Genomic DNA, 9,931 nt, shown 5'->3' with positions numbered 1-9,931 from the left:
AACTCACGCCGGGCACATGTGCATGCATGCCCAAGATCCTGAGAGGAGAATAGAGGAGAAGGGATTGCGGCGTGACCATCCCCCCTGGGGGGTTATTTCTCGCTTTCTGTCTCTATGTCTCTCTCTGTCTGTCTGGCGAGCGCACGCACCCTATAGCGAAAAACCTCTCAAAAAAAAAAAAAAGAGAAATAAGAATTTTTATCCTGTGTTGAGCTGTCAATAGATTCAGGTACCTACTATTTGAACAAAATACTAACCTGTTTCTAGGCTTTATGTTTCAAGGAAATATCCTTACCAGTTCAAAACTGCCTTTCTTGAAACCACCAGCTGAACTTGCTATTGAAAGTAGTTAGATTACTTAGGATATTGGGTGGTCAACAAAATGTTGGGAGAAAAGGAATTGAAGACAACTGTAGACAGCAGAGACAGTGTAACAAGAGAGTGGAATAGGGCAGAGGGTCAGACATGGGGTAAAAAACATATATATATGCAAGTAGTAGTGGAATTTTATGGATGATAACATGCATGATTAAGCCACTATGCAGTTTAATCTAGAGGGGAAACCACATTTAGTATGTTGTGATGATGCTCAGGGAATGATTGTAAATTAAAAAAAAAATTCAGAGAAAAAAATACTAAAACTGTTATCAAAATTTAAAGAAAAAACTGTGTATTTGATGACCACAGTAAACTATATAGCCCCAGCTAGGTACTATTTTATAGTACATTCATTCTACTCACTGAGGTTTATGCCTAAAGTCAGACATGGGTTCTTGTGTATGTATATATCAGCTGTGCTTGCTATTGCAATTATTTAGAAAAATTAAGTTCATTAGCAAATCAATTAAATGGGGGGGGATAGGCATAGAAAGCAATCATGAATACCAGAGACAATGGGAGGAGGGTTGGACAGGGCAGAGGGTTAGAGATAGGGAATCAAGGATGGCAAAAACAAACAAACAAACAAACAAAAACTGCAAAGTAACAAGACATAAATGAAAAATTGTTTGTTGATAACATATATGTTGATGTGCTTGATTGAGCCAACAGACAGTGTATTTTGGAAGAAAAATTCATTTTGTTTACTGTAATGATGTATAGCATATTAATGTTAAAAAAGAGAAATAAATTAATAAATAAAAAAATAGAAAATAAGGATTTTTTTTCTTTTTTTACTGAGATACTGCTTCAATGGCTTTGGTATTATCACCAGATGAAAGAATTCTTCCAGTGTCATTAATATATCATTTTAATTTATTGTAAGTTGGTATTACATCAGAGGCTGGATGTACTCAAAATGATACAAAGGTAACTGTTCCTTCAAAATGAAAAGATAATTTGTAAAATTGAAATGCCTTTTGCAAGCTTTTTCACCAGATGCAAAGCAGTGTATCCAGTGCCTACCTCAAGAGTATCCAAACAGGGGGAACCAGCAGTTAGCGTAATGGCTATGTCGCTGGACTCCCACGTAGTCGACCGCGGTTCGTGTCCCGGACCCGGTGGCTTAAAACTCACGCCGGGCGCGTGTGCGTGCGTGCCCAAGATCCCAAGAGGAGAATGGAGGAGAAGGGATTGCGGCGTGACCATCCCCCCTGGGGGGTGATTTCTCGCTTTCTGTCTCTATGTCTCTTTCTGTCTGTCTGGCGAGCGCACGCGTCCTACAGTGAAAATCTCTCCAAAAAAAAAAAAAAAAAAAAAAAAAGAGTATCCAAACAGGGAGAGAACTTATTGCCTCCTCAAGCCTGTGACATTCTTGTCTTTTGAGGATGCTTTGGGGATGACCATAGCCTGCATGGCACTCTGCTTCTCTGTCCTTACAGCTGTGGTTTTAGAAATTTTTGTGAAACACAGAGACACTCCCATTGCCAAAGCAAATAACCAGACTCTCAGCTTTATTATGCTCATTTCCCTAATGCTGTGCTTCCTTTGCTCCTTGCTTTTCATTGGCCATCCTAACACAGCCACCTGCATCCTCCAACAAGTCACATTTGCTCTTGTGTTCACTGTGGCTGTTTCCACTGTTTTGGCCAAAACCATTACCGTGATTCTGGCATTCAAAGCCATAAATCCTGGAAGAACAATGAGATATTTCCTGTTATCAGGAGCTTCGAAGGGTGTCACTCCTGTTTGCCTCCTGATCCAAGTGGAGATATGTGGAATCTGGTTGGGAATCTCTCCTCCTTTCATTGACATAGACTCACACTCTGAGCCCAGAAGCCTCATCATTGTGTGCAACAAGGGTTCAGTCACTGCCTTCTACTGTGTCCTGGGCTACCTGGGCTTCTTGGCATTGGGGAGCTTCACTGTGGCTTTTCTGGCCAGGAACCTGCCTGACACATTCAATGAAACCAAGTTACTCACATTCAGTATGCTGGTGTTCTGTAGTGTCTGGGTTGCCTTTGTTCCTGTTTACCACAGCACCAAGGGGAAGTTAATGGTGGCTATAGAGGTCTTTTCCATCCTCACCTCCAGTGCGGGGCTCCTAGGCTGTATCTTTGCCCCCAAGTGCTACATTATTCTGATAAGATCTGATAAGAACTCCTTGAAAAGTTTTAAAAAAAGAAGAGGCTCCAGATGAAACAGTCATTTTAAAATTTTATCTCTTAAGTCCTTATTTGTTGCATTATCCTATAATCTTTTTATTTCTGTATGACCATTATGTTTTTATTTCCAAATCTGATTTATTGAGTAGTATCTTCTCTCTCTTTTCTAGGATGACTTATCTAAAGTTTTGTCAGTTTGTTGATTTTGTTAAAAAGCCAACTAGTGGATATAAGGATTCTTTGTATGGTTTTCATCTCTTAAGGATATTCATTCTAATAGTAACATCTTTGTAACTACTAGCTTTCAGTTTTCTCTGCTCTTCTTGTAGTTGCATGATGTATAAAATAGTATTGATTTAATGTTTTTATCTTTTTTTAAAGAAACTTGTGAAAAATTTAAATGTCTGTATAAGCAAATTTGTTGCAGCTTTTCCAAATTTTTGGTATGTTATTTTTCCATTTAGTTTACATCAGATATTTTTGTTACTGAAATATATGAATAATTATTATTTAAGTAAAAATATGCAGTATGTGTGAAGCCATTTTTTTCCCAACAAATATAACCACATAATATACCTTTTTAAAATACTTGCAATAATCTTGATTAAAGGCATTAGAATTTTCTAACAGCATTTGAGGAAAGTGAATGTCATTTAAGTTACAAGATTTATTAGCAATAGAAACCTCACACAGCCTCAGTGGCACAGATACTATATGCACTGCTGCACAATTCTGGAAGCTAAATAGGAAGCTCTGAGTTCCCATATTGGATGGAAACATACACAATGTTTGTCTAATAGTCTGGCTTAGTTCACTTAGCATTAAATCTCCTATATTTATCCACTTTGTATCGAGTAATAGTGTTTCATTTTTCCTTATGACTGAGTAATATTCTATATGCAATACTTTTTCTTTTCTTTTTCTTTTTCTTTCCTTTTTTTGGAGATGTTTTTGCTATAAAGTATGTGCACTCACCAGAAAGACAGAGAGACAGAAAGCAAGAAATCACCCTCCCAGGGGGGCTGGCTATGCCTCAATCCCTTCTCCTCCATTCTCCTTTGGGATCTTGCTCAAATATGCACATGCACCTGACGTGACTTCAAGCTGCCCAGTATGGGGCTCGAACTGCAGTCAGCTACATGGGAGTCCAGTGACATAGCAATTTTGCCAACTGCTGGTTCCTATGCAACACTTTTTCAATCCAATCATCAGTTCTTGGACACTTAGGTTGATTCCATGTCTTAGTAATTGTGAATATTGCTGCAATAACATGGATGTGCAAATATCTTTCTAACTAAGTATTTTCCCATGTTATGGCAAATATCAAAAAAGTGGGATTATTGGGTCATATGGAAGTTTTGTTTGTAGGATTTTCGCTATAGGGCGTGTGTGCTTGCCAGACAGACAGAGAGAGACAGAGAGACAGAAAGTGAGAAATCACCCCCCCAGGGTGGATGGTCATGCCACAATCCCTTCTCCTCCATTCTCCTCTCGGGATCTTGGGTACACATGCACATGCGCCCAGTGTGAGTTTTAAGCCACTGGGTCCGGGATGCGAACCACGGTCGACTACGTGGGAGTCCAGCAACATAGCCATTACACTAACTGCTGGTTCCCTGTTTGTAGGTTTTTGAGGATACTCTGTATTGCTTTCCATAGTGACTATATCAATTCACATTCACACCAGAAGTTTAGAAGTGTTCCCTTTTCACCACAGTCTAACCAACAGTTGTTCTTTATTTTATTCATAAAAAGCTTAATTTTTTTAAATTTATTTTTTAAATTTTTACCATAGGGCACATGATCTCTCTGGTGAGACAGAGAGAGGGAAAGTGAGAAATCACTCCCGTAATGGGGATGTCCATGCCACAATCAATCCCTTCTCCTTCATTCTCCTCTCAGGATTTTGGGTATAAGGCACATACACCCATTGTGATTTTCAAGTCACCGGGTCCTGGACTCAAACCATGGCCAGCCATGTGGGAGTACAACACCTTAACCACTATGCCATCTACTGGCCTCCAAGAGAAGTTTTCTTCCCAGAGTTAAATGATATATCATTACAATTTTTATTTGCATTTCCATTATGATGAGAGACATTGAACACTTTTTTCATATGCAGTTTAGACATTCATATGTTTTCCTTAGAAAACTGTTCAGCTCGTTTGCCCTTTAGTAATTGGATTGTTCAATTTTTTAAGGGGGAGCTGCTTGAGATTTTTATATATTCTCATCATTAATCTCTTATCTGAAGCATTTCTTGTGAATATTTTCTTCCATTCTGAGGGTTGTCCTGTTACTCTATTGTCTCCTTTGCTGGTTAGATTTTTAGCTTGATGTAATCCCTCTTGTCTAATTTTGGAATTGTTGCCTGTGCTTTAGGTTCTTACTTAAGAAATCCTTGCCTACTCCCATATCTTTAAGTGTATCTGCTATGTTTTCCACAATTATTTTTATAGTCTGAGGCTTTCTATTTAGATCATTTATCTATTTTGAGTTGATTTTTGTTAATAAGGAGAGATAGGGGTCCAGTTTCATTTTTATGCAGATGGATATCCAGTTTTTACAGCACTATTTACTGCAGATATAATTCTTTTCCCCACTGGGTTGTCTTGTGTACTTTGTCAAAAGTCAATTGGCTGAATGGGGATTTATTTTTGTATTCTCTATTCTGTTCCATTGGTCTACAGTCTTGTTTTTGTGCCAGTATCATCCTGTTTGTTTGTTTGTTTCTTTTCTTTTTTTTTTTTAAGGTTTTTGTCATATTGTGTGTGTGCATACTCCAGAGAGAAACAGAGAAAGTGAGAGGGAAGGTGAGAAATCATCTCCTGGGGGGATGGCCATGCCACAATCCTTTCTACATTCTCCTCTTTGAGTTTTGGATACACATGTATATGCACTTGTAATTTTCAAGCTGCTGGATCTGAGACTTGGACCATGGTTTGTCATGTGGGAGTTCAGCACAATAACCACTATGCCATCTGCTAGTCCCTCATGCTACTTTATCACAGGTTTGTAATACGTTTTGAGGCACAGTAGTGAAATGTCTTCAATCTTTTTATTTTTTCATGTTGCCTTGGCAATATGGGGTCTCTTATGATTGTAGAAAAATTTTATGATTGACTTTTCTCTTTCTTTGAAAAATATCACTCATAATTTGATCAGAATAGTATTTAATATTTAAATTAATTGGCATGGAATTAACATTTTGATTATATTGACCATTCCACTCCAGGAATATGGAAATTTTTTCCATTTTTGTGTATCAAATTCAATTTTTAATTTTTATAATTTCTTTTTAAATTTATTATTATAAATTTTTATATTACATTTAATCACATGTATCTTTACAGTGTATTAGATTTCTTTTTCAGCACAAATATGCATATCAGTCAAGACAAAGGCATTATTATCCACATCATCATCAAATAGCTTTTCATCATTTTTTCCAGATTATAATTTTTATTATTTATTCTCATTTTTTAATTTTTTATTTTTTTGTGCTTTTAATAATTTTATTGCCATAGGGCATGTGCACTCTCTGGAGAAAGACAGAGAAATAGAGAGAGAGGGAGAGAGAAAGAGAAAACACCCCCGATAGGATACGGTTATGCTACAGTATTTTCTCCTCCATCTTTCCATCTTGTTGGGACTTGAGTCATGCACACACATGTACCTAGCATAGTTTTCTTTTTCTTTTTTGTTTTAAGAAATTTTGCTATAGGACATGTGCACTTGTTGAAGACAGAGAGAAAGTCAGAATTCACCCCCCAGAGGGGACGGCCATGCCGCAATCCCCTCTCCTCTATTTTTTTTTCTCAGGATTTCAGGTACAAACACACATGCACCCAGTGGGAGTTTCAAGCCACTGGGCTTGAACCATGGTTGCCCACGTGGGAATCCAGTACCTCAACCACTATGCCATCTGCTAGCCTCACCCAAGCTGCCAGGGCTAGGACCTGAACCACAGTCAGCTATGTGAGATCCAGTTCCCTTAACCACAGTGTCATGGGGCCAACCTTTCAATTTTTTATTCTATGTTGTTTCTCTCAAGTTTTAACTTGTCAGGAAGCTTCAGATAATTTCTTTTTATTTCAAGTGTTTTTCCATGGAAATTCTAATCAAAATGTTGCTGAGTAATTATTATTTTATACTTTGATTAAAGAGGAGATGAGTGCCTAGTGCTTCCCATTAGCCATCTCTCAGAATGTTAATAGTAGTTCTCACTAGTCATTTTGACTTTTTTATTTGCCTAATTTTAATACATATAACTAAGCAGCAAATTATGTTTACTTATATATTGTTAATACCATTGTGAAATGCTTGCTATGTTTTATGATAATTGATCAAATATAGTACATGAAATAGTATATTAGTGTTATTACAACTATTCAAATACATATTTTATAAATGTGTGTGGTGGGTGTGTATCTGTGTGTGTGTATTTATCCAAAGGAAACTCATTGTAATGAAGATAATTTCAAAGGCATCTTGTAGCTTATTGGGTGATTTTTTTCCTTCTATTTTTCAACATCTTCTAAATATTTTATGAAAGGATATATTTGGGAAAGTAAACTTATTTTTTAAATATCTACCTTAGATAAGATCAAGCTGAAAATAAGAAGTGGTTTGCTAAATGTTTGCCATTGTTCATTGTGCTTTACACTACGGAAAATGGTTTTGTGTATAAAAGTAATGCATAGGGGGACCAGTAGTTGGCGTAATGGCGATGCCGCTGGATTCCCATGTAGTCGACGGTGTTTCAAGTCCTGGACCAGGCGGCTTAAATTCACACTGGGTGCATGTGTGTGTGTGCCCAAGAACCTGAGAGGAGAATGAAGAAGGGATTGTGGCATGGCCGTCCCCCAGGGGGTTGATTTCTCACTTTCTGTCTCTCTGTCTCTCTCTGTCTTTCCGGCAAGCACATGTGCCCCACAGCAAAAACCTCTCCAAAATAAATAAATAAATAAAAGTAATGCATAGAGGCTGGCAGATGACATGGTGGTTAAGGGTGCTGGACTGCCACGTCACTGACTGTGGTTTGAGGCCTGGACCTGTTGGCTTACTTTCTCAGTTTCCCTCTCGCTCTGTCCCTCTCTGGTCAAACTGAAATAAATAAATAAAACTAATTTGTAAAAAATAAATAAATAAAAGTAATGCATAGTCATCATAAAAAGATACTAAACATATAAACAAGAAAATTGAAGTCACTTAGAATCCCACCACTCCAAGATCATCATCATTAATACTTAAGTGTATTTCTGTCTGCTATCTTTCTGGGTATTCATGAGGTGCTACTGCTTTATTAGTACTGTGATGGGCCTGCTTAGAATTTATAAGGCCTCCTGGGACCAGCAGATGGCATAATGATTACATTGCTGAACTCCCACGTAGTCTACCACAGCTCTAGACCCAGTGGTTTGAAGGGATTGGGGCATAGCCATCGTCCCTGGGGGTGGGGGTGATTTCTCTCCTTCTGTCTTTCTGGTGAGTGCACACACCTCAGCAAAAATCTCTTAAAAAAGAGAGAGAACTTGTAAGGCCTCTCTTCTTTCTTTTTTTTTTTCTTTCATTTATTTATTTTTACATTTTTCCACAAGCATTTACTTTACACAGGAAAAAATTTTAGCTCATACTCCATAATTCTTGACAGTTTACAACTTTCAAATTTTCAAAATACTGAATTTTAAAGATAATGTTCAAAATATGTCTTATAATTTTGTATAATTTTATAACTCTATAACAACAGAATAAACATTCAATTACTATGTATCATTTGGCTTGATGATGATACAATACTTCTCAGACCAGTTCAGTTGAGTATACTATACATGTTATCATCAACAGGTAATTAACCATTTCTGTGTCCCACTAATGTCATGCCTCTCTATTTGTTCTCTTGCTATCCTTTTCTATACTCTTCCCTTCCCCTCCCCCATTCTACATTGCCTTCAGAAATTCCTATTTTCACTGCTTTTGATCTCTACCATAAAGTGCAGATAGTCAGTATATATTAAGTGGATACATACAATATTTTTTATATCCTGGCTTGCTTCACTCACCAATAGATCTCCTATATTTTCCTTGTAAAGGTTTTACATCTCTTGGGTTGCATTTATACCTAAATATTTTAATTTTTTGTATCTATTGTAAATGAGATTGTTTTCTTCAATTCCAACTCAGTATGTTGATTGTTGACATATAAAAATGCTGTAGATTTTTGTGTATTGATTTTTTCTCCTTTCACTTTCCTGAATTTATTACTTCTAGGAGGTTTTTCATGGGTTCTTTTGGATTTTCCATAAATATTACCATGTTATCTGTAACTAGGTACGATTGCACTTCTTATCCTATTTGAATCCCTTCTATTTTGCTCTTTTTCTGATTACATTGGCTAGGACTTCCAGTAATAACTTGAAAAGGACAGGAAAAAGTGGATATCACAGAGTCATAATATGTTTCTGTACAGTATTGCAAAAGCGATTCAGGGCCTTTTATGACTTCAGAAAATTTTATGATTGTTTTTTCTACTACTGTGAAGAATATCTCTGATAGTATGATCAGAATTAGATTATATTTGTAAACTAATTTGGGTAAAATTAACATTTTTATTATATTAATTCTTCCAATCCAGGAACATGGGAAGTATTTCCACTTTTGTGTTTCTCTTTCTGTTTCTATTTTTAGTTTTTGTTTGTTTGTTTGTTTCCTTGTAGAAATCTTTCACTTACTTGGTATCTTCTTTTCTCTTCTTTTTTTTCTTTTTTTTGATGGCTATTGTAAATAGTATTGCTCTTTTCAGTTCTACCTCAGTATGTTCATTGTTTATGTGTAAAAATGCTATATAGGGACCACCAGTTAGTGTAATGGCTATGTCATTGGACTCTCATGTAGTCGACTGTGGTTCGTGTCCCAGAACTGATGGCTTAAACCTCACGCCCGGCACGTGTGCGTGCGTGCCCAAGATCCCGAGAGGAGAACAGAGGAGAAGGGATTGCAGCGTGGCCATCCCCTCTGGGGGTGATTTCTCACTTTCTGCCACTCTGTCTCTCTCTGTCTGTCTGGGGAGCACACACACCCTATAGCAATAAAACCTCTCCAAAAAATGCTATATAGATTTTCATATGTTGGTTTTTGTATTCTGTCACTTTATTCATTTATCTCTTCTAAGTGTTTTGGGAAGGAGGCTCTTTTGAATTTTCCTTTGTATATAATCATGTCATCTACAAATAGAGATAATTTCACTTATTTTTCTATTTGAATGTCATTTATTTAATTCTTTTGTCTGATTGCATTAGCTAGGTCTTCCATACAATGGCAAAAAGGAGTGGAGAAAGTGGGCATTCTGGTTTTGGTCCAGATTTTAGTGGAAACACTTTCAGCTTTTT

At 36.9% G+C, this 9,931-nt stretch overlaps 1 protein-coding gene across 1 annotated transcript in view; it reads left to right on the top strand.

Moving 5' to 3' along the window:
* LOC102501634 (vomeronasal type-2 receptor 116) overlaps positions 1-2,578 on the top strand; it is a 48,952-nt gene extending 46,374 nt beyond the window's left edge. Inside the window, exons 8-9 of the mRNA XM_014582111.1 lie at positions 1,378-1,435; positions 1,717-2,578. Of these exons, the coding sequence (XP_014437597.1) occupies positions 1,378-1,435; positions 1,717-2,578 (920 nt within the window). The remainder of the gene's footprint in view (positions 1-1,377; positions 1,436-1,716) is intronic.
* Positions 2,579-9,931: the final 7,353 nt, after the last annotated feature.

Source organism: Tupaia chinensis, unplaced genomic scaffold, assembly GCF_000334495.1.
Source record: "Tupaia chinensis unplaced genomic scaffold, TupChi_1.0 Scaffold142285_1, whole genome shotgun sequence".
NCBI lineage: Eukaryota > Metazoa > Chordata > Mammalia > Scandentia > Tupaiidae > Tupaia > Tupaia belangeri.
This window is presented reverse-complemented; position numbering and strand designations above follow the sequence as displayed.